Below are 24,285 nucleotides of genomic sequence, written 5' to 3' on the forward strand. Positions count from 1 at the left end.
GCATCAACATGTCTCTCGCTGCATCACGTGCCGCCATACGGCAATCGACGTTTGCCGTCCGCCGCGCTGGCATCCGCAATGCCTCGACGACCGCCGAAGCCACCAACACTGTAAAGGAAACCGCGTCAAAGGCACAGTCAAAGGCATCAGAGGGTCTCACCAAGGTCACAAGCTCGGCGAGCTCAGCCGCACAGAGTGCCGGTCAAGCCGCCAACAATGCGACACAGCAGGCCACTGGACGGGTAGGAAGGATGGTCAACTTCGTCAACGGTCAGTCACACCATCTCTGCGGCGGGGGAGGGTATCAATTGGCCATGTGCGAATTGCGTGCAGTAGTCTGAGCTGAAAGAGCAAGTTGCGGAGTGCATTGGCTTGGCCGCACAGCTCTACATGGCTTATCAGGCGCAGCCATATTTGCATGGCTCACCCGTGACAGACGGATGGCCGCGAGTCGCAGAACAGCGGAAATCTCCAAACTGAACTATCGACTGACAGTACTACAGGACTGGTTCCCAAGGCTACCTACTACGGAAGGGTCGGACTCGAGCTCGGCAAGCTTATTGCCCACCAACGAAGCATGCAACCACCGTAAGCCGCCCAGCAGCACCACTCGACACACTGGAGTATCGGAATAATTACTAACTGCACCCAGCTCCGTCCAGACGATGCAGAACTACATCCAGCCCGCATTGAACGCTCTCCGCAACCCAACCTCGCTCTTCAACCGCGTAGCCAGCGAAGCCAACAGCGCCTCGCAGCAACCCGCCAACGTCCTTGCACAAGTCCGGAACATCCCTCGCGAACAATGGTACTCGATGGGAGTAGTTGTCGCCGAGGTGATTGGCTTCTTCTCTGTTGGCGAGATCATCGGCCGTTTCAAGCTTGTGGGCTACAGGACCAAGAAGGACGAGCACCACTGAGTGCGATGAGCTGAGGAAGCTACGACACGACTATTACAGCATGCACAAAGGTTCCAACGGTAGCGAGCAAGACGACGAGGGGGCGGCGAGGAAACACTGTACGATTTGGCGGGCAGGGAAGCTGAGCAAGTGTGTTTGCGGTGCACTCGGGATGCAAGGGATCCGATACTGTATACTGCACATACCTCTGATTTAGATTCCATTTTCTACACATGTGCAATTATTGGCAATGCATCTACTTCAGTCCAAGCACCTACTTCAGTCAAACCAACGATAATGATAGCTGCGTGAATGCTCGAATGATCGGCGCTAGTTGCGCCGAATCGCCGCGGCCCAGTTATTTTTCTGAGCGCATCCATCCAACTTTTGCAGTGTGAACAAAACCCAAGTCGCCATGCCGGACAGAATATAACTCGCTCTTTTTGACTCTGCCCTGATCCTCCGCCACTATGAACGTGTTCAAACTCCTCTCGCGATCCTCCAAAGCGGCGCCAAGCTCGTCCGCGCAAAAGCTTCCCTCCTCCGGCGCCGTCGCAAACCCGCAGCTGTTTGGCCACGACGACCCAGCACAACCGTCCGACACGTCGAATACCAGTCGCAAGAGGAAGAGAGGGCAGAATGGCCGGGATGCATCGCCTAGCGCAAATGACCTGCCCGCCGACCTCGACTTCTTCGGCGGCGGTGCAAGCAAAGAAGCAGACGTAAACGGAAGCACGCTATCCAAGAAGCAGAGGAAGAAGCAGAAGCAGCAAGAGAAGAAGGAGGAAGAGGCCAGACTTCAAAACGATACAGAGGAAGTAGAAGAGGAGCCATACGACGTGGACGAGTGCAAGCGGATACTGCGCTCGCACAAACTCAAGGTTTCGGTCCTGGAAGACTTCGCGCCGCAAGTAGAAGAGCCAGTCAAGGAGAAGAAGTCGAAGAAGCGGAAGAAGGAAAAGGAGGTCAAGGAAAAGAAGAAGGATGCGAAGAAGTCGCTCTACCCACAACCCCTCACCTCGTTTGCGCAGTTACGGACGCGATACGCTATCTCGAGACGACTGGCGGAGAATATAGCGGAGCAGGGGTACAAGCTCCCTACCGAGGTGCAACTGGGCGCTTTACCGTTGCTGTTGAGCAAGAAGGGGCGCGAGGGATCGGATGGGGTTGCACAGGATGCCGAGGGCTTGTCTGGGGCTCAGTATAATGGGGATATCGATCTTTTGACCGTGGCGCCGACGGGCAGTGGAAAGACGATAGCGTTCCTGATACCGATTATCGATTCTCTGCTTGCGGAGGGCAAGACTGCGGATACAAAAGAGGGTCCTCGCGCCGTTATTCTTGCTCCTACGAGAGAACTCGCTGCGCAGATTGTCAATGAGGCGAGGAAATTGGCGAAGGGGACGGCGGTCAAGGCTACGCTTATGAGGAAGGGTATGCGAGTTGTGCAGGAGCCAGAAGAAGAGACGGAGGACGACGCAGAGAAAGCTGAGGTATCGGACAACGACGACGACGACGAGTCTGAGTCGGAAGACGAGGAGGCGACAGCACCAAAGAAGAAGCAAGTTGGTCGACGGGCAGAGCTTGTGAAAGCTGCCATCTTGGTCGCGACACCACTGGCCCTGCTGAATGCCTTGAAGCGCACGGATGGTACCGTCGCGGGTATCCCCAGTGTATCCCAACTCGTCCTCGACGAAGCAGACGTCCTCCTCGACCCTCTCTTCCGCGAACAAACCCTCGCGATATGGAACGCGTGCACGAACCCGAAGCTACGAATCGGTCTCTGGTCCGCAACAATGGGCTCGAATATCGACAGTTTGACTACGTCTACCTTGAACGACCGCTGGACCGCCCTTTCGACCTCATCCACTTCCCAGCCCACCGCCCTCCCCGCACGACCCCCCCTCATCCGCCTCGTCGTCGGCCTAAAAGACTCCGCCATACCAAACATATCCCACCAACTCACCTACGCCGCAACCGAACAAGGCAAGCTCCTCGGTCTGCGCCAACTCCTGCATCCAACCTCTGTTTTCACATCAACTTCGACCCCTATCCTCCGGCCCCCTTTCCTCGTCTTCACACAAACCATCCCCCGCGCCATCGCCCTCCACTCCGAACTCCTCTACGACATCCCGCCTGAAGCAGGCGGTAGTTCGCGGATCGCAGTCCTCCACGCTGATCTGAGTTCGTCGGCTAGAGATGGCATAATGACGCGGTTCCGTCGGGGAGAGATCTGGGTCCTCATTACAACGGATTTGTTATCCCGCGGCGTGGACTTCCGCGGTCTAAACGGCGTGGTAAATTACGACGTCCCTTCCTCCGCAGCCGGCTATGTGCACCGCGTAGGACGTACTGGGAGGGCTGGCCGCGAGGGAGGCGTTGCTGTGACGTTTTACACTCAAGACGATATTCCGTTTGTGAAGTTGATTGCGAATGTTATCCGGGCGAGCGAGAAGATGAGGGGGGTTGGTGAGGGGGAAGGATGTGTGAAACAGTGGTTGTTGGATGCTTTGCCGACGCCTAGTAAGAGGGAGAGGCAGGTGCTTAAGAGGAGGGGTGTTGAGGCGAGGAGGAGTGTGAAGGCTGGGGGGAAGGAGGGGAGGAATGGGAAGGCGGTGAAGGTGAAGGTGGATAGGATTAGTAGTAAGAGTGGGTATGATCGCAAGATTGAGAATAAGAGGAAGGGGGCGAGGGAGGCGGCGAGGAAGAGGGAGACGGCTGGACGAGGTCAGGAAAGTGGCGAGGAGAGTGGGTTTGAGGGGTTTGATTAGATAGTTATGGACGATCAAGAGTAGTTGGTTGAATGTATGAGACAATAGCATGCGAGGCTTTTAGCGTTAAAACATTCAGAACATTACATGTCCATACAAGGGGATCACCGTGTTTTGTGAGCTTTCTACTCAATTTAGAAGTAATCCATACAGGAGCTTTCATGGATGTGTGTTTAAGTTCTACCTTAATCCGAGTTCTAATGTTTAGATGTTCTGTTCCTGTAGCTGAACATGTGCGTATAAACTGTCGATGCCCGCTGCATAACCCACAGTTACACCTTAATACACCATGATAGAAAGTGTTATTCCGTAACAGCAAAGTTTGAGACACGACGCGTTATCTATATTCTCTACTCTTCTGATTGGTTTACCGAGTCGAAGTTGTAGTCCCAGGAGTTGACATCTGTACACTCCATCACAACACGATACTATACCATCACTGCGTTACAGGACTAATCTGCCTTTTGGCTCCACGATCTCGTTACCAGACATCTTGTTTTTGTCTTGTCCATCCAATCACCGTTGGCGAAGCGCGTTCCGTCCTCTTGGGCCTAGATACAGGACCTTCACGATTGTACATGCAAAGCTGAGGTGGGGCTTGGAGAGCTGGGGGACATAAGGCATGGGCTTTGGTATCCTTGGTAGGGCCGAGGTTTGCTTCTAGATGAGTGTGGAGTTAGTGCTTCTAATGCCGCTTTCAATCTTCTCCTCTTGTTTGGCGGATTATAGAACGAATGGGACATACAACATGATGGCCTTTCCAAAGCTGCATCGTAACTTGCTTTTTCGGTCGTCAATTGCTAGCAAGCCCATCCTCGTCTTTGCTCCACTCCCCAAACTAGACATATCGACGGACAACGACGAGTGGCACGGAGAAGTTGACCGCGATATCAGCAACGGGTATGGTACCCATCGCTCATGTTGGAGAGTCTTGGTCGTCCTCACTTGCCAGGGTCCATGGGATTCCTCACCCTCGGATAGCTCCGAAAAAGCAAATATAATCCCATGCAGCAGTGCAGCTGACGGGAAAAAGCATTTCCGGCGCTGTCTCTTGTGGCTTGCAGACGCACAAGGAATTCCTTTGTCCGTTCCATTCTCGACTGCTGGTATCCCATCCTTCGCTTAGCCGGCAACCCTGAGATCTGCTTGAGAGCCAGCCTCGGCCCCAGTCCCTTGGCTGCCCAGGTCGATCGAGAGACGATCTGGTCTTTTGATGCAAGTCACCGGTTCGTACATCCCGATAGCTGGTCTAGGGACGTCAAACACGGCCGACTGTTGTTGATGCGGCCCGGTTTTAGTCCTTTCATCGCACTCACGCTGTTGTTTTGAGGGTGTGAAGGCATGCGAGCCTTGTGCGACGGCGGTCCTGAACTCCATGTCCACTTATGTCCGTCAAATGCCTCGTCCCGATCGGTGTCGTTGTGCGGAACCGCGCTATGAGTCTCATTCCCGGTCGGCCTCATGCTCCGGACTCCAATCCCTAAAGATCTCATTAACAAGCAATGTGACCACGAGCTGACGCAGTTTGCGACGATTCCCTGGCTGAGTGGCCAGCGAGCTTATGCTTCGGAGGAAATAGGCAGAGTACTGCTGTGGTGGAATGCCGCGGTGGAACGAGAAAAGATGGGTGCTGAGGACCATGATTGAAGCGGGCGAACGCTGTGTTGACTTATCCATCTGCGGGCTGGTTCATAGATCAAGACGCTCTTGACGGTGCAATCAGCTTCGAACCGTGGGGGAGATCCAATCGCATCTTACTCGGCTCGCACTGCCTCACAGATAACATGGGCCTGGTGGGTGGCGCTTGCACCACCCCGCATCTCATAGCCTAATCACTCAGCTGTTCAAAGGCGATTACAGGCGTGAATTTCCGCATGTTGCAAATTTCCGTGCATGTGTCCCTCTGTGGTCTGATGAGTAAAAGTCTCGAGTTCGAAAGACTCAGTGTCTGTCCGTAGAATTGTTCCAGACCGATGACTGGTAAGATCGCCTACCGCGTCTATCCTGTCAGCTGGGTAGGGCGGTTCGAGGCGTTTTTGAGGCGTACGGATACGGGTAGCAGCAGGATCGTTTGGCTGCCGCTGTCGTGTCCACACCAGGAAGCCAAGAAACGTGGGCTATTGCCGGTGAAGTCGTGTAACCATGTCGCAGTGGACCATACCCGTCTGTGATTACGCGGACTCAATTCGATTATTTTGACTGGTCGTCCTCTTCAGTGCGGTTCTTTCGATAGAGCGCAATAATACGCTAATCTGAACGGCATCTCAGGGCTGACATGATAAAATTGTGTCTCGTGCCACATTCCTATTTAGCTCGACACCGACGTACTTACCAATCTTTCTCTTGCGTTGTATCGACTTGCCGTTTAGGTATCTCAGCAGGCAAAATTCTGTATGCGAACCAGGGTAGCCGAAACGCAGTCCTCGGCCTGCAATGCAGGTCAAGCAAGGGATTATAATGGCGTGCATGCGGCAAGGCGCAGGTCTAGGGTACGCACAGCATCTGAAGTTCGTGCATGCTACACATCTCAACAGAATTGTGTGGGCCATATGGATGGCTCGAACATCCCCGTACGTGTGCGATGCGCGGATGTACCTGGAACCATGGACTGCGCAAGTGTTTCCTGGTGCATTCCGATGGAAGGATTCCGTGTTCATACGATCGGCAGATCTCGAAATTGGATATTTTCGGACGGTCCATATCGCGTTACATGGTGTTGCAGGACAATGCAGTATCGGAGATACAGTCAAGCGATACCCCGTGGGTTTGTAGGATGTTATGTGTGCAGACCTATCGTCAAGGACTTTACGCAATTGTGCCGCACCCTCCCTAGAGATAGAAGGAAGTCTATTGCATGGCTGTTTAGTGTAGATATGAGATGTTGCACTCTGATTAATGATCCGCAAGACAGTATCGAGATGCCTAATCTTGATCAGTGCGATTTTAATGCTGGGATAGCATACATGTTTGCCAGTCCTTGTCTCATGGCCGAAAGCAGGATTGTCCTATCAGGTATGCTTATCGTCACAAGATAGTCGGCGCCACGAGCGGGTAACGCCTACACAGGTCTGCGGTCGGGTTTTCTGTCTGCGTGAAATTTGCGGTGGATCAGTTGACGCGAATGAGAGAGGGTGTGATCCGATAGACGTTCCTTGCACGTGCTGTGGTGAGCGTCCACTCTGGTGTACCGTGGCTTATGCACGACATCAGAGATCGACCGAGGTCCTGTTAGACGACCGCTCGCTTCACTTGGCAGTCTTGTATATTTTGACGTGATGGAAGTGTCCGTGGAAGCTATTGGTACTCGTCCCGTGGCAGCGAGTGGCTTGGTTGTCAACACATGCGCTTGGAGGGGTATGCCTTGTTGGAATGTCAGCAAAGATGACTGTAGATGCCAAAGACTAGAAACTCGAGGTCTTTGTTCTACCTTCCTTCCGAGGATCAGCTTATGCAGCTAAATAATTTTCACACCGTTCGTGAGGGGTCATGGCTATGCACAAGGACATAAGCTATCTGGGCGGATTTGGGACCAGGTGTCTGCAGCCGCATACAGTGCAGAATATGGATAAGGACATCGTTATAGCCCCCAATCCTGGTCGGATTATAGTGGCCTCCAATCTCCGGCAGTGCGGGATATGTTCCACGTAATATGACGCGTCCAACAGTGTCGCAGCTGGCAGCCTGCAAAAAATGTTCAGCGACATACCCGTGGGCGGATTTTTGCGCCGCACAACTGTGTCGCACGACCCCTTGGACTGTGTCGCCGTCCGAGCAGTATTACTGTGCAAAGTACGAGATACGTAGTGACGTGTGAGGGCCTGCATAGGTGGCTCGGCTAGAGGTGGTGTGAGTGTGTGGGGAACACCTGGTCGAGAGCGCTTCGGGACTGGCGATCAGCACGATTGATTAGCGCGTCCTTAGCGTCCTCCAGGGACTCGCATGACCCTGGCCCCCGCGCGGAAGGTCAAGCATCGTACGAGACTGTAGCCACACTTGATACACTGTTAAGTTTAGCATACACCCGTACGCTTGACTGAACGCGTCGTTGAGTGCAGGAGGGCTGTGGATCATATGTTGGCGAGTACGATAGGGCATTCATGTGCACAGGTGACTGATCGGCGCTAGTCTCTCGGTCGATCTCAAGCTGTTGTAGCTTCAGGCAAGCAACCACCACCACCACTTGACCCGCCGCGATCCGTTACCAGCCCACTTCTTTCGCCTTTGCTGTCTTACCATACTGCTTTGGTAGCACGCTTACGTCTTTCAATGGAGTGAGTCCCAAAGCACGCAAGACGCTCGCACTTGCGTGTGCCTTTTCAGGTCGGTTTCCTGGGTCGGTTGCGCCCCTCTCCGACCCAGAGGCAATGGCGGTTCCCCAAAACACTCCTTGCATGGCAATTCCACAACGCTATCATCATTCAGCTGAGTGCGGCAGGTATCGCCGATGAGAATTGTACACTAAGACCATAGGAACGGCTTGGCTGAACATACCGTTCAAGAGACACCGAGACAACGACGGTGCCCGTGAAAACCGATGGCCGAGTTGAAACAATGATTACATTATCCAAGGAAACACCAAGATCTCACTTCGGGTCACCCTCGTTTACGGTGCACATCGTGAGCTAGGCAAGAGCAAACCCGGTCTTTAGGAAAGTCATCTGGACGTCTTTTGTTGAGAGGGTGCAACCCCAGCAAGAAAAGCCTCAGGCGATTCAGAACTTCAAACTTTACTTGTGTAGTCAGCTGCGACATCTTCTGGCGAAGACATCCTACGCTTTGTCCCCGGACCCAAGCTCCGGGTGAGTGGAGCGCATCAGGGCCATCACCAGCCTTGTCCAGCACTTGATGAACCCTCGACAGTGTACCACGTAAGAAACACACCCAATCTTGGGTCAAATGGGTCAACCATAACTGAGGATAGCTTTGCCTTGAGGCTGGTGTAAGCCCACGCTCAAATCACGATCTCATGTCTACTTTTGCCAAAGAGTTCCTCAATTCACCTTACGTTATCAACACTGAACGTCGACCCTTCGATTGACACCTTTGTACTACCTTCAAGTTGACTAGAGAAAAGCTGTGCGACGGCTATAGGGTGCTAGTCAGCTTTCACAGGTCTTCGCCTGAACACTAGCGGAATGTATCTCGGATTTTGGCCGCTCCATCAGGCAGTCGAGCACCTTACCACGACTTTCACTGATTAGACCCATGACAGGTTTGTCTAACATGGAGCTACCATGACGCCTTGTACGTCGTGCTGATAGCGCCCCTCGTCGAACATTACGGATCTGTCATCGCTCCAGTAACACTGGAATGTGTTTCTCGGATGCATGAGATCTCGACAGCGAAAGTCCACCTGGTAGGTCTTGATAGTAGTTGAGGCTCAATGGCGCTGGACCCTGTTTCGTCTGTGGCGCAGGAGCGCTTAACATGAGGTACATTTGTGTATGGCTCTGGCTTTCGCGAGGAACCGGCAAGCGATCCGCAATATGTGGAGGATCCTCTCTGCCCGTGTCTCTGGTTAATGACGCAATAACCGAGACCATTCTGACAGCTGTCACCTGGCATCCGTGGGGTGTGATTTTCGTCTTGCGATGTGGCATGATGATCCACCAAGATCAATGCTCTTTTCCGCCTGTAGTACAACCATTACTGACATTGGGCATCATCATGCTAAACTCACATACAAGGTCAAGGATATAAGATACGCAGTCTACATCTGCTCATCTGAAAGCCGGATGTAGACGTTAACGGGACCGAAAGGGAGGGCTTCATGCAGGGAAGCGCCAGCAGCCATGACCCATCTTTCGTTCGATCGCTCGCATGCTGGACGCCCACCCACCTTCGTAAATTACATGCAGTATGCAGCAGCAAGCCGTTTACATGGTTGACAGTCAGGTAATTGGATGCGCGTATGGCTTCCCGCGGCCCGACGACTGGATCTGCATAAGCATGGTATAAACCCCGTCTCTGCAGCGTTCTACACGACGTTTGAGTTTGGAGGCATGCGTACCCGGACCTTGTACGTCTTCATCCGGTGCAGGTACCTTTCCAACATTCTGGTCCAGCGGGACAAAGACAATAATTACAGTCAACCTGAAGCAAGGTAGCAGGAAGTCCAGGCAATTCGCTACTGTATACGGCAATGTCTCCGACGAAAAAGCCATCGGTCGACGTACGACCAATACAGGCTACTAGTGTCTAGAGGGACGGAGCACGCCAACAATATGGACCGGCGAGGCACATGGCATTGTTGCTCTAGTAGCGACAGACCGTGGCGACCCGTCGCTGTTGCAGGTGCTCGGCTACAGAGAATGGGCAATCGAGTAAATTAAGTGAACAGCCCCGGAATTTTTCCCGTTGGTCAGCGGCAGCGACACAACAACGAGGGCTGTCGTAGCATGAGTGTGGATGAGTGGTAATAAGTAATTAGCCGTGCCGGAAGCATGTACGAACGGAAGATGGAGACGCCAGCCCTGCCGCCAAAGGGTAACGAAGCGCCTATCGTCGCTATTGCGCCACGCTTGGTAAGGTCCGCTTGCAGCGGCTAGTGCATGGGACTCTAAGACGAGAGAGTGGGCAATTCAGGCCTAGAGCCATTGATCTCAGATGGTCTGGCGCCAAGCGGGGTCACATATTGACCAGGACCCATCGATCATCAGCCGCATCGTTCATAGCCCGCGCGTCGGCTCCGTATCAACGAGCTGGCGGCGTCAGGAGGACCAGTGGGCGATGGCAAAGGCATGTCAAGATTCGCCGTAGTGGATGGCGCGATGAGGTGAGAGTAGTGGGGAGGCGTGTTGTCTCGTGCCCCAACGGCACCAGCACCGGAGCGACCGCGGGGCGGTTACAATGAGGGCCCTTGTCAGCAATGCACCACGATGCAGTCGATCCCTGAAAGCGCTGCAGCTAGGGTGGCTAGGAATATGCGAGCGATTCAACGGCTGGCGGGATCCAAGCATGACGCTCGAGCTCAGTGGGCGCATTCGCTATTCCCGACTCGTACACACCCTGGTCACTACTGGAATTTCGCAACTACCTCATGCTCCAGCCATGTTCACACTACCCCAAAGTCTGCTAAGGGAATCTCATGCAGCTTAAACAGCGCCGGGAGCGAAACATGTCCTCGCCGCCCTAGCCCGCTCGCAAGCATCTGTTTAAATACCTGTCACTTCCGCTGCTTCCCCGATGCAAGCGGCTTTTCACTCCCACCATTCGATGTGATCTTCGTTTACCGTCCACCGTCGTAGTTCACGTTCCGCACTACCACACTCGTTGGCCGTCACCATGTTCTCTTTCCCATTAGCCTTGTTCCCCAATTGGAGTTGGTTTTGTATCTTTTTGGCTCTCTTGTAAGTCTACCATGGCTGCCACTGCCAGCCTTCCCCGCACTTTGGACGACACTGACTCGGTACCACAGTTTGTTTCGATATGTCAGATTATGGGTGAACCTGGCGAGCAACTGGACGTACACACCCATGAAGCCTGTCGACGACCCTACCATCACATCAAAGGACATGACTGTCATCATCCCAACAGTTGCTGAAAACCTGCAACAACTAAAAGAGACGGTTCAAAGCGCATACCGTCTCGAGCCATTAAGCCTCCTCCTCGTCACACCTGACTCGCGAGTAAAGCGCGTGTACCAGATGGTAGAAGAGCTGGGCAGCCCCAAGATCATTCAAGTTCTATCCGTCAGCCAGGCCAACAAGCGTCGACAGCTATGCCGAGCCATTCCCGAGGTCGAGACCAAGATCACGCTTCTACTTGACGACGATGTATGGTTACCGGAGAAGTTTACCAAATGGATTCTTGCTCCTTTCGAAGACCCATCTGTCGGAGGTGTTGGAACTAACCAGCAAATCCGCCGCTTCAACCGCTCCAGCATCTGGGAGTTCCTGGGTGCCATCTATCTGGTGAGGAGGAACTTTGACTGCACTGCCTGCAACTGGATCGACGGTGGCCTACCATGCTTATCTGGACGCGCCGTTGCCTATCGATCCGAGATCCTACAAGACCCCAATTTTACCTACGGCTTCACGCACGAGACATGGGGCAGCGATCACTTCCTCAACGCCGACGACGACAACTTCATCACGCGATGGTTGTTCTCCCACAACTGGAAGATCCAGATGCAAAACCACCGCGAATGCGAAGTCGAGACGACCCTCGAGGACGATTCGAAATATCTTCGTCAATGTCTGCGATGGGTCCGCTCCAACTGGAGGAGCAATCTGACTAGCCTGACGGAGGGTTACATGTGGATGGTGAGTGCCGCTAGTTTCCAATATTTGCACAGATTTCGCGTTGTTGGACGCCCGCCAAGCCAGCCCCTCTTTTGACTTCGCCGATTCGCGCTACCTTTGCTAATCCTTGCGCAATAGAACTACCCATGGTCCCTCTACGCCGTCTTCCAAACCACGCTTACGCAATGGGCCTTCCTCCTCGATTGCGCCCTCTTCGTCTCGGTCTACCTCGCGCTGGCGGAGGCAGGATACTACGCAGCAGAGGACGACAAGCAAGCCCATGAGCAGGACTGGCAGCGCAACCTTTTCTGGGCGCTGTTCCTCGCGCATTGGGTCTTCGCGAAGACGATCAAGCTAATTCCCCATTTGTTAAGAAACCCGGGCGACGTCCGCTTCGTCCCGGTCTCGATTCTTTTCGGCTATTTCCACAACCTGATCAAGCTCTACGGCTGCATCACCGTGACAGAGGTATGTCATGAATCATTCATCGCGCTCATTTCAACCTTGCTGACGGCTTGCTATCAGACCACTTGGGGTACTCGCGAGGGTGCAGATGCCGACGACAACATCAGGATGTTGCCCATCCCGCCGATGGCGACAATTACCCCTCCCCTGACGCCTCCACCAGGCGGACGCGTGCTTCGCGAGCGAGGCGCCGGTTTTCCGATGATGAATTAGACGACGATTTTTCCCTTTCTGGCCGGCATTCCAGGCCCCGGCCGCGCGTTTTTTGGATGCATTAATGTTAGACGCATGTCAGTTTGAAGCATAGCATCTACCAGTACACGCATGGTAGAGCCGCGCTGTGTTGTTTCCTACTATTGAGCGTGGCAGCTCTCGGATACCAAAATGGGCCCGGTTGGATGCAAGGTGTTCAAGGAGTTTACGGCCATGGTCGAATTTGCAGCGTCTTTCCACGCGCCGTGTTGGTGAATACCCAACCATGTAGTCTACGCAAAAGTCACAACAAATGACAATGATGATGACCGTTATTACAGTCGCTCTGTTTGGTGCCTTCCTCCACTCTCAACGTCGCAGCTCGCTCCTGCCGTCCCCCGAGGCGCGTAGTCAGCCGCGACTGCTCTGGCTCCACGTCTCACAATTGTGCAACCGCGGCACAAAAACTCTATCCCAACATCACAGCTGTTTCCCGAGCAACACACGACCCCCTGGTCAGCCGTCTTAGGCGTCCTACCCGCGCTGCACGGCCTACAAGTAGCGCGAACCATCACCCGCATCGAGGACATCGCCTGCTTCATCGTTTACGGCAAAGATGTGGGAGTCTGGGCCGCCTCGAGACAAATAGCGGCACGTTATCTGAGACGGGCGCACTACGAAGAGGATAGGTAGGCAATACTTCCGAACGAACCACTCAAAGGCGGCAGGTGCGAAGGGCAGGTACCTAGGTACCCCTCGGTTTACGGGATAAGGGAATTGAAGAACCCACTCCCCAAGTCTCGGAACTACCTCGTATCTCCGCTTTCGGCCATGGCCCGCAGCATCGTTTAATCTGTGGCTTTGCGCAATGTCACTCTCGCTGCTGGCCTTCTCCCACGCCAAACCCGCCCTTCGTCCACTGCTGCAGAGTATTTCGTCCAGCATCGGCTGCAGCAAGCCCTAGGGGTCAGCGTTGTTCTGGCACTTTCGACTCCCCTATCGCGATCCGATGGCGCTGAAAAGTCGATGGCGTCCACAGGTCTTCCCACCAACGAAGCTGCCCACTCAAGCGGGCCTGCATGCTGCACGTCCTAGCTGAAGCTTCAAGGAAACCATGCCGGCGCCGAACTTCTCATGCACACTTGCATCGCTGGCCCTCATCAAACATCATCGTGCGTTGCGGCAATTTTCTTCCCTACCCACGACACAAATTCTGCGTCTTGTCAACAGGGACGATGACGGATGACAGATGCATGAGCCCTGGTCTTCTAGCGAGCCAGCAAATCGCACGGAAGAGACCCTTTGTCCAAACCTTATGCTGGTCATCCCGCTCCCGCAGGCCTGTGTGTCCAGAGCCAAGCTCCCACGCGCTAGACTGGCGCTGTCTGCGGCGCGACGCCTGACCCATTTCTCCACCTCTCGTCATAGCTGCCTGTCACTGCGTACGTAGCATTCGCAGCAGATGGGCCACCAGGCATCGAACAGCACACATGTACATTGATACTCTGTAGCCAAGCTGTCGCAAGCATCTGTGCCGCATCCCCGATGCAACACGCTGCAGACAGCTTTAGGCACGGACTTGCAGTTCGACCCTCGCGTGCCGTGTCCCAGAGCATTTACCAATACCGGACGGAACATTGTCATTGGTGCCTGGCTTGTCAAAAGTACTACAACTGCACAGGTGCAGACTGGGCGAGCGCCACGCACTAGCCAAAATGGCAATGAACATCTCCAATCGAGATGACAATGACTGCTCAATATACACGCTTGCAAGATGGCACAACCTATCTGCTCCCCACGTAACACGACATGGGCCGGGATGCCTGATGATGGCAGCGCAATCAGTCTGCACCTCCGGACAATTGACATTCGCTTGATCCTGCTTGTCAGCAGCCGAAACGTTGTCCAAACAGCTGGGTCGAAGGCGAAAACTCTGCACATCTCGCTTCACGCGCGAGACACGCTGTCGGGACGCACGTTATCACACAAAAATCTTTACATCACCTCTCGTCCATCCAGTTATCTCACTTGAGGGAACTTATGCGCGAAGGTCCAAATTACTCGTACATCTTGAAGCAAGGGGCCAAGGGCTGTCATGCAATGCGTACAAATACCCACTTCATCCTCACCAGGATACGCTGCGCTAAGGCCATGCTGGCTATTACCGCGACAGCAAAGACTGTGTATTTGCGGAGTCCTTGTCGGCATCGTTAGCTTCTACAGATGCTGGCCCTCTGACGACATCAGACGTCTAGCCTAAGTTCCAAAAGGCCCAGATCTACTCCATAAGTTGTTTGAGGCTACTTATCATGCAAGTTTTGGATCTGGTCATGATCGTGTCATGATTGTCTGACACAATGCTGGAGCCTCCTCCGAGCGCGTGTTTGAATCGATCGCGGCTCCATACCGGCAGCAATATTCCAAGTTCGGCACGGGTACGCAAACTTGTTTAACCAAACCAGTACATAATATGTACATAATCAGCAATGTCCAACAATACCGAAGCATAGCCGTGCTTGTTCGGAAACTCCAGTTGCGAAACTTTGGAAACGTCTTCTCTCCGTCTGTATGGGCCTTGAACTGGCGCGCCCGAGGTAGCGTCGCGCCGTGCCGGTCGTGAACCGAGATCCAGCGGCAAGCAAGCACGAGCTGCAAATCATTTCGAGTCAGGTACCTCTAACGTTTGCGGTACAGTTATCGCCGGATTCTGCTCGTCGCGGCATATCTTCGGATATGTATGGTGGAAAAGCTTTCATCTTCGGAGTACAGGTCACGTGCTCAAGGTCGATCTGGCCAGTCTGCCCCGAAACGGCTTATATCCAGGAACGCTGCAACGTCGTAATGTGGGGAAGATACCATATATGACATCGTCATCGTCTCAACCTACTGCTTCCAACTCCACCAGCTTGCGCGTCGTTTAATACCGCAGATATAGGTGGCCTTTTGGGAACCCTTACTAGCCATTCTTAGGCTCGGTGCGACTTTGGTATAGTAGATCCGATCAAGCCTCGTCCGTTGTCCGCTACGGGGCCCGGCGCTTTTCTTTTTCCATGGTTCGTCGATCTTAGATGACGACGTCGCACGACATACTCACATGACTGAACTGTCATTCCGCATAGCAACCTTGGTACTCCATCTACGAAGCAAGACCCTGCAGCTGCACGTCAAACATCGCGCAACCAAGATTAGCATCGTCTCACAGCCGCATTCCCATATCATCAGCCACAAGAACACACGATCTATAGTCCGCTCACTAACCATCGGTCTCTTGAACCGAGCGAGCCGCAACCCATACCTCTACTCCACGGCTGTAAACGCGCTAAAATGACGTGCATCCTGACTGAGCCGTGGCTGACTCGGCGTCAAAAGACATCAAGGGTCTTGCCTGTCTTCTCCACAATCACGGCTACTTTCGCTGCATCCAGACTTTTCACCCCACCCTCTTCTTGCTTTCACCATCAGAACAGCCGGACGGCCTCTCGATCCTTGATTGTGATTTAGGCGTTCGGCGCCGCACGAGTCAGCTTTCAACACCTCACGTCATACATCGCGGGATGAGGCCGCCAGACATTCCCATAGTATCTGCAAAGAGCTACTTCGGTCTTAGGTCCACTCGCTGATAGATTCTGGCGGATGATGGGCAAACGGGTGTGGGTACAATAACAACTAGTGCTCAGCAAAGTGTGCCATAGTGTACTATATTGGTAAGCGCTGAGGTGATACTGGAGACCAACAGGCGAAGGTCCATTTGCGGACCCTCTGTTTTGCAATACAGAGAGGGTCCTGCTGACAGTGGTGGAGTTGACTAAACGCTGAGATCAATAGGATCGGAGACGCTCAGCCACCACAGATTTTGACAGCTTCGGCCATACATCTAATTCGCGCATGCTGCGCGCTGCCGATACAAGAATTTCGGCAGATGCAGTAAGCAGGATCCCCAGTCACATGTCACGCTCCACGGAAACAAAGGGACCTTCGCAGAGCCTCACGTATGCACGACTTCTGAAAATTGTTTGTTGAGCTGCGCGCCTGGCAGCGTCGGTGCTTCTCCGGCCCTCTTTGCTCCGCTTACCCCTCCCTCGCTTCCGAACACTCCCACGGGAATTACTGTACCGTGAGAGGCAATCAAGGGCAATAGCACCAGGATCGATGGGCACCCGCTCTCGCTTTCCAAGCGAAAGTATATTCTTACCCTCTTGCCTATGGCTACCCCACAATTGCCGTCGGCTTCATAGGCATTGAGTTTGACACTTGTCCTTGTGGCTGGGAAGCGCGGGACGACTAAGCGCCTATCACTGCACGATCGAGACGAGCTGCCTTTTGAGACCACGTCAAAGTCGGCATCGTGCGTGCAGGGGACGCCTAATTGCTGTACGTTTCCTCCGTGGAGCGCGTTTGGTGAGATGTACGAAGTATGTGGGTTCTACTTTGTATGTGGTATGTACTGCGCTGGTTGTGATGCCAAGATACACACCTTGCATGTGTCTAGAACCAACGGTCGTGCACTCCGGTATATCGTCTGCAGGATACGAAGCATGTGTTTCGGGATCAAGTTGCCGAGGCCAGAGGCTGGGAATCGTCGATACGTTGTGCGTTGCCTTGATTATCACCGGCCATATCGTGATGAAGGGCGGCCAAGCCGGACGGCCTTTCCTGTCCATTTGACTTTGCTCTATGTTTATCAAACTTCGAGTTAATGTTATCTTCGATAAATCTTAGTTGGTGTAGTTCAGAAGCATGTTGCACATCAATACTGCGGGTTCATCACTAGTCTTGCTATTGGGCCATCGTATACGCCAAGTTCTCTATTAGGAAGACCAATCGTCTTCAGACACGAGAACGTCCAAATCAGAACAACATGAATCAGAACAACATGAATCAGAACAACATGAATCAGAATCAACCGTGATCTGCGTGAAGAAGTAACATTCGTGTACAGCAATCTATCAATGGATATTCCTCGGAGCCACTTACCCCGCCAACCGAAGGTATCTCCCCGCATCACAACACCACAGTACTCAGTATAGCATATCAACCAACAACATCCAATATTCAATTCTAGGCCTCAGCCAAAAGAAGAAAAAAATACCCCTTCGGATTCGCCCATCTAGAATCCTATCCAGACGGCACCAGCCTCACTACGCCCCACGGCCCGACCAACCCGACCAATCCAACAATGCCATCCCAAGACATACCCATCCTAGACACACACATCCACCTCTGGCCCTCAACCGCGACATCCCCTTCGAACCACGGTTGGATGACCCCCGGCCACCACCTCTCCAAACGGCACGGCATCTCAGACTATCTTTCCATTACATCACCCCAGCCCGCGGGATTCATCTACGTAGAAACTGATCGGTATCTGCCCTCCGCGGAGCCAAGTATTCAGGACTCTGATAGCGATGAGGATGTCAAGAGCAAGTTGAGGGAGTGGGCGAAAGAGCCGTTGGAGGAGGTTAGGTTTCTGAGGAGGATTGTGGAGGGGATGCCGGAGGGGGGTGATGGGTTTACGGGGGAGGAAAGTGGGAAGATGAGGGGGGCTGTTGTGTATGCGCCTTTTCATCTTCCGACTAGGGTGTTTAGTGTTTATCTAGAGCTTGTTAAAGAGGTGGCTGGGCCGCAGCTCTGGAAATGTATCAAAGGATGGAGGTATCTGTTGCAAGGGAAAGGGGAGGGTGTTGTTGAGCAGATGCTTCGAGAGAATGAGGAGAGTTGGGTCAGCAATTTGGTTGGGTTGAAGGGGTTGGGAGATGAATGCCAGGCATGGTGTTTTGATGTAGGTGTCGATACTAATAGAGATGGGACAGGGCCTATGGAGGCGGTTGGAGGGTTGATCAAGGCTGTTAGAGCGAGAGAGGAGAAGGAGGGAGGTGGAGATGGGAAGAAGGTGAAGTTCGTCCTGAGTACGTATACATCTCCCCCCTTTCCTACACACCCAAGCCATAAAACCGCAATGCGCTGTGACTTCTTTCACAAACATAACAAGATAACACCAGACTAACACACCTCCCAGACCACCTCGCCAAACCCCCCCTCTCACCCACATCCCCCAGCCCATCCCCCATCTGGCTGCAAACCATGTCATCCCTCTCATCCGACACAAACGTCTACATGAAGTTCTCCGGCGCTTTCAACGAATTCACCTCGTCACCCACTCCCGCCGACATCCCCAGTATCCTAACTGCCTTATCCCCTTTCCTGGACCACGTGTTCAAGTGCTTCCCAGGCAGAGTCATGTTCGGGAGTGACTGGCCGGTGTGTAATGTGGGTGGGCCTGCGGGGGAGGAAGGGAGCTGGAAGCTGTGGAGGAGCGTTGTGGAAAGTTGGATGGAGGGGAAGGGGTTGGGAGAGGAGGAGAAGGAGAGGGTTTGGAGAGGGGCGGGGGAGGAGGCTTATGGGGTGAGTTTGTGAGGGGGTAGATCTGAGTAGTTCTCAAGGTGAAGAGTCGATGCATGGAGGCTTGGTATGGGGGTTGTGAAGTAAACCGGTACTGTCATAATTGACTTTTGATATGTGGCTTAGCAAACAGGAAAAGTGTGAAGGATATAGTATTTGAACGAGCACATGAACCCTGCGCTGTTGATCTCGATCTATTGGAAATGAGATAGCAGGACTTCACCACCTCTAAGACCCTACGCAAACCCGCCTCCCCCCTCCCCACCCATCCCCAACAACACAACGAACGTCGCCTTCCCCTGCCCCTGCCCCCCATCCTCCCCTCCCGCCCTTCTAACAAGCCCCAAATACGCACCCAACTCCTCATCATCCGTAACCTCAACCACAACCTCACTCTCCGCCCTCCCCCCTCTATGTACAACCAACCCCTGCATTTTATGCACAACAGTACCCGGGTGTTCGCGCATCGCCAAGTCGCGGAGTGCGTTGAGGGAGGGAGTTTGCAGGATGGAGAGCCAGACGGAGCGCGTGGGGTAGGGGGTTGAGGAGTGGGCGTGGAGGCGGAAGTAGACCGGGAGGGGCGTGGGGATGGGAGGAGTGGCGGGGTAGTAGGGTTGTTGGTAGTGGTGGTTGTGGTTGTGGTTGTGGTTGTGCTGGTGGTTGTGCTGGGATGCTGGTTGGTAGTGGGAGGATTGGTAGTGGTGTTGAGGTTGATAGGAGGGGATGGGGAGGACTGCGGCGTCGCTGGCGGCTAGGAGGAGAGATGGGTCGATTTGGAGATCTGAAGCTGTGGATAAGGAGGGCGTGGCGGTGTATGGAGTCTGTGTTATAGCCTTTCGACTAGCACTACTGTGTTGTCTCCCCTTATTTCCCATGCTCGTCGGATGCGTAGCGACGACCGGCGGTGCAGGCCCTGGTCCCGGGCCCTGATGAACCTGTTTTTTCTTGCTGGGGTCTCTGGAGGTCTTTTCCTGCTGTTGCCGCTTCATCACGTCTCGGGCCAGGACTTCCAGAGCTCGCAACTTCCTTGCGTATTCTGGATCGTCTTCCCCTTGTGCGAGCGCCTTCACCAGGAACTCGGACTCGTTGACCCACGCTTGCTTCAACCCTGTCCAGCGTTCCTCACCAGCTTCGTGCTTGTTTGAGAAATGAGCTGCTTTCAGCTTGTCGGCAAAGGCGCTTCGGACGTGTCGCGTCTGCTCGGGGTTGAGACCAAGGAGGTTCTTTGCGTCGGCGAGGGTCATGCGTGAATCCATCGTTCGTAAGCGCTTTGTAACGTCCAGACAGATAACGTCGAGTGACAGCGCTCTCTGACCTTTCGGACGGAAGAGCGCGTCGACGTTCTGTAGCACCTCTGGCTCTTGTTGGAAGACTTGGGTCAAGTGCGCGTCATCTCGAATGAGTTGTTGTACAATCTGCGCCCACTTCTCCGGACCGGCAATGGTCTTCTTTGTAACTTCCTGCTCCTTGCAGATCTGGAGAAAGCTCTCTCGAACCTGCCGGTACATATCGTTGTCGAGACCGAGGTATGCTTTGGCTTCGTCGATGGTGGTTTCGGACGGGAATCGTGGAGGTTCGCCGGGTGCTGCAAAGGTAGAGGTACGAAGTCAGTATATGTCTCACATGCACTTCGTACAGTCAAAACTTACCGTCTGCTGGCAATCCGGCCCAACCGCGTGTTCGACGTCTTCGCTTGCGTGTCCGCCATTTCTCGTCGCTCTCGGTCTGAAGCTGCTGCTGGCGCAGTTGCTTGCGTAGCACTTCCTCCTCGCTCAAGCCTGTGATGTCGGGTTCGGGGAGTATAGGCCGCGCTTCTTCCACAGATGCCCCACCCTCATCTCCTTCTTCCTGAGCAGTCGCGGGCTCTTCTTCGCTTCCATCGTCGCTCGTAGATTCCTCCGCCAATATCGCGTTACCAAGCTGGTTGATCAGACCTCTCCCAGGCACAACCTTGGTAGGCTTCTTCTTCGGCTTCTTTTGTATCCTCCCTCCATCAGCCTTTGTCTTGTTCGATCTGGAAACGCTCTCTCGAAGCAAGAGCTTGAGCCTTAGGCGCAAGCGCAGCAGTTCGCGGTCGTTGATCTGGAAGCCCTCAGCCTGTAGCGTGTCCACCATGTCCTTCTGCGTATAGTTCTGTTCCCATAGTTGCTGGAGTCGCGCGACGAGGGCCGTGTTCTTGTGCGCTGGATTCTGCTTCGAGGGGAACTCCCATCGCTATGACGTTATCAGTCGAGGATTCGGAGTGGAGGCTGGAAGTCGTGCGATAGCGACGCACCTTGAATTGGGTCTGGAAGGCACGCTTGCTAAAGTAACAGGGTCAGCGTTAAGTGTCCTAGATATCTTCGCCAAACACTAGATTGCGAAATGACGGTGAGCGAGTACGGCGACCCATATGTACTCTCCCGCGCAGCGCTCGCATACCTTGGGGTGAACCCTCGTATCTCAAAGTACGACATGACCTCCTCGAGACTCCTGCGCTCCTCGACATAGAGTTGATAGCATAGCGCCTCTTTGTCGTCCCAAGAATACACCATCCTTGATCTCGTATCGCAGTATCTGGTGGAAGCTTGCGTGAACTGCGCAACTGGTTTGACTGGCGAACGCGACGCAATCGCCAAGACTTTCGGCCTCGGCTGCTAATGTCCCGAACACGTGGACCGAACACGGCTCACTCATACATCGCACCTACCGAACCAGATTGCGCATAGCGGCATGTATATCATGGCTTCCTGGGTAGACGGTGCTATCGGACAAATTATTCCTTGCCGTCTTGAACGAGACTCAACACCTCCAGACAGACCACCCTGAGCCCCTCATATACCGCGATAGTCCATCTATCATACCCCACACTCTATACCTACGAGCACCATGTCGCACGCCCGCAAGAACAGTCTATGGACGCCCACCACACCGACAGCGGCGCAAACCCCTCAGCTGCTGTCTGGCAAGTCCATGATGATTACCGGCGGTGTCACTGGCATCGGCCGCGCCATCGTCCTAGGATATCTCCAACACGGCGCAAACGTCGCCGTGAACCACTTCGGCGACGACAAGTCCACCTCCCAGTACCAAACTCTCGTCGAGGAAGCAGCCTCGAACCTACAAACCAGCAAAGAAGAAGTCGAGAAGAGACTAGTAGAAGTACCCGGCGACGTAGGAAACCCCGAGACAGGAAAGAAGTTGGTAGATGCCGTAGTACAACGATGGGGACGATTGGACGTTGTGATAAGCAACGCTGGTATCTGCGAGTTCAAGGAGTTCTTAGAGTACGTCTTCCCCTTGACCACAACTCTGTCCAAGTGCAAAACTAACACCCGTCTGCAAGAATAACACCCGACCTCTGGAACAACACCCTCACCACCAACCTCACCGGCGCATTCCACACCATCCAAGCCGGCGCAAAGCAAATGTCCACCCAGTCCCCTCCAGGCGGCTCTATAATCGGCATATCCTCCATCAGCGCCCTCGTCGGCGGCGCATACCAGGGCCACTACACGCCCACAAAGGCTGGTGTACTGTCACTCATCCAGTCCTCCGCGTGCGCACTCGGAACACATGGTATACGGTGCAATGCGCTGCTACCAGGTACAATCAAGACGCAGCTCAACGAGAAGGATCTCGAAGACGAGGAGAAGAGGAAGTACATGGAAGGCAGGATACCGCTTGGAAGAACGGGTGTGCCGAGTGACCTTGCTGGTCCAGCGATCTTCCTCGGCAGTGATTTGAGTAGCTATGTGAACGGCGCGCAGCTGTTGGTTGACGGGGGCTTGTTCGTAAACCTCCAATAAAGATAAACAGTCTCGTCAAACGCAAATGTAAACAAAGGACATCATATTATTCGTCTTTCACCACGTCAACTCCACCTCTATCCGCCTTATCCCCGCAACCGCATGTAGCACATCCCCCCTAATCCTCTCCGCAGCCTCCCTCTCCACCCCCTCCATAAACCGCCTAACCCCCTCATTCCCTTCCCCCACTAACACACCCGAGCTAAGCACATCCCTCGCCGCCTTCAACCCCACCCTATCCCTCCTCGTCTCCTCCCTCAACACCCAATACGTCTCCGGCGCCATCCCATGTAGCTGTGCACCCCGTACATCCATCCCACCTATCCTATCCACTAATACCACATCCATGATCTCAGGTAACGGCATTGGTAGAGAGGTTTCCTGGGGGATAGGGTGGTAGGTGCAGGGGTTGCGGCCGCAGGGGATGCAGGCACGGCAGAGGGGGCAGGTGTATGCTAAGTGGCATTTTTGGAGCCAGGACACGAGGCAGGGGGTGCAGAAGATGTGCGTGCAAGGTAGCTGTTTGGGGATGTGGATTTGGGTGTCGTAGGGGGATGTGCAGATTGGACAGGTGGAGGAGGTGGGGGAGGAGGGAATAGACGCTTTTTCGAGGCGGCTTAAGGCGCATGTGAAGAAGTGTAAGGCGTCTGGATCTTGCACTAGATTCGCTGGCGTGTATGCTGTTTCGCGCCATTCTTGGCCTGCTGTGATGGCGCTCGCTAAGACATCGACGACGCTCATGGCTGGCTCGGACTCCTCGCGTGCCTGGAGTTCCACAATGTGTAAATACCGATACTGTGCCTCTGTCTGGCGCTGAGGATGTTTCAGCGTTCCGTCTTTCACCCACTTTCTGAACGTCTCTTGCTCGTAGAAAGAAGGAAAGTTCGAGTATAGTTCTTGCAGTGTATCATTCTGTGTCAGCTGAACAACTGCGGAGTTGTTGGCTTCTAGAGACTGGATGAGGGAGGTGGTGAAGGTTTGGAATGTGTGCATGGAGTGGATGTATGGGTCTGACAGGGGGGTAAGGGGTGTGATGAAGGACTTGTGGTGGCGAAGGTCGAAGAGGATGGTTTCGATGGAGGGCATTCTTTCGATGTTAAGGGGTCTGGGTTTTGGGATTGGGGTTGAAGGAGGGGCTAGTATACCAAACATTAGAAGGAGGATGTGAAGTTTCGACAGTTGGGTTCGTGACATGTGGAAGGGAAGGAAAAGTTGGACAGATCAATCTGTGGCGACAATGTGCATGTTACGCTGTGAAGTGAAATGGAATGTTGGTTACGAGCTCCTGAGCCATCGGAATTGCACTGTGACCGAGTTAGTGTCTTTGAGATGTAACATCTTGGTATGGTGCGGATCAGTGAAGGTGAATGCATTGAGACTCCATACGTGTGATAGTCCCCGATACCTGATACCTGATAAATCTACCCGTTCCTCCTGAAACTACACCCATCACGCCAACTCCATCGCTATGATACCCATATCAACACCTACAAGCCATAGATGCGAATGTACGAAAACCTTGAACACC

The 24,285-nt window shown here is 53.7% G+C and overlaps 5 protein-coding genes across 5 annotated transcripts; 4 read left to right on the forward strand and 1 right to left on the reverse strand.

The window, feature by feature from the left end:
* Positions 1-8: 8 nt before the first annotated feature.
* J4E87_006235 (uncharacterized protein) lies at positions 9-920 on the forward strand (the record flags this gene model as incomplete). Its single annotated transcript, XM_049377840.1, has 3 exons — positions 9-270; positions 504-588; positions 653-920. 3 exons carry the CDS (start codon positions 9-11, stop codon positions 918-920), a joined length of 615 nt encoding a protein of 204 aa, XP_049232407.1.
* A 449-nt stretch (positions 921-1,369) lies between these two features.
* J4E87_006236 (uncharacterized protein) lies at positions 1,370-3,670 on the forward strand (the record flags this gene model as incomplete). Its single annotated transcript, XM_049377841.1, has 1 exon — positions 1,370-3,670. One exon carries the CDS (start codon positions 1,370-1,372, stop codon positions 3,668-3,670), a length of 2,301 nt encoding a protein of 766 aa, XP_049232408.1.
* Positions 3,671-10,954: 7,284 nt separating this feature from the next.
* J4E87_006237 (uncharacterized protein) lies at positions 10,955-12,591 on the forward strand (the record flags this gene model as incomplete). Its single annotated transcript, XM_049377842.1, has 4 exons — positions 10,955-11,019; positions 11,088-11,934; positions 12,052-12,381; positions 12,439-12,591. The coding sequence occupies 4 exons, from the start codon at positions 10,955-10,957 to the stop codon at positions 12,589-12,591; spliced, it is 1,395 nt and encodes a 464-aa protein (XP_049232409.1).
* A 6,614-nt stretch (positions 12,592-19,205) lies between these two features.
* On the reverse strand, positions 19,206-21,503 carry J4E87_006238 (uncharacterized protein; the record flags this gene model as incomplete). Its single annotated transcript, XM_049377843.1, has 4 exons — positions 19,206-20,554; positions 20,619-21,183; positions 21,245-21,272; positions 21,391-21,503. The coding sequence occupies 4 exons, from the start codon at positions 21,501-21,503 to the stop codon at positions 19,206-19,208; spliced, it is 2,055 nt and encodes a 684-aa protein (XP_049232410.1).
* A 334-nt stretch (positions 21,504-21,837) lies between these two features.
* On the forward strand, positions 21,838-22,757 carry DHG2 (L-rhamnose-1-dehydrogenase; the record flags this gene model as incomplete). Its single annotated transcript, XM_049377844.1, has 2 exons — positions 21,838-22,235; positions 22,295-22,757. The coding sequence occupies 2 exons, from the start codon at positions 21,838-21,840 to the stop codon at positions 22,755-22,757; spliced, it is 861 nt and encodes a 286-aa protein (XP_049232411.1).
* Between the last annotated feature and the right edge of the window lie 1,528 nt (positions 22,758-24,285).

The sequence above is a fragment of the Alternaria ethzedia genome (genome assembly GCF_023757985.1).
Source record: "Alternaria ethzedia strain BMP 0044 chromosome Unknown scaffold_14, whole genome shotgun sequence".
Lineage (NCBI taxonomy): Eukaryota > Fungi > Ascomycota > Dothideomycetes > Pleosporales > Pleosporaceae > Alternaria > Alternaria ethzedia.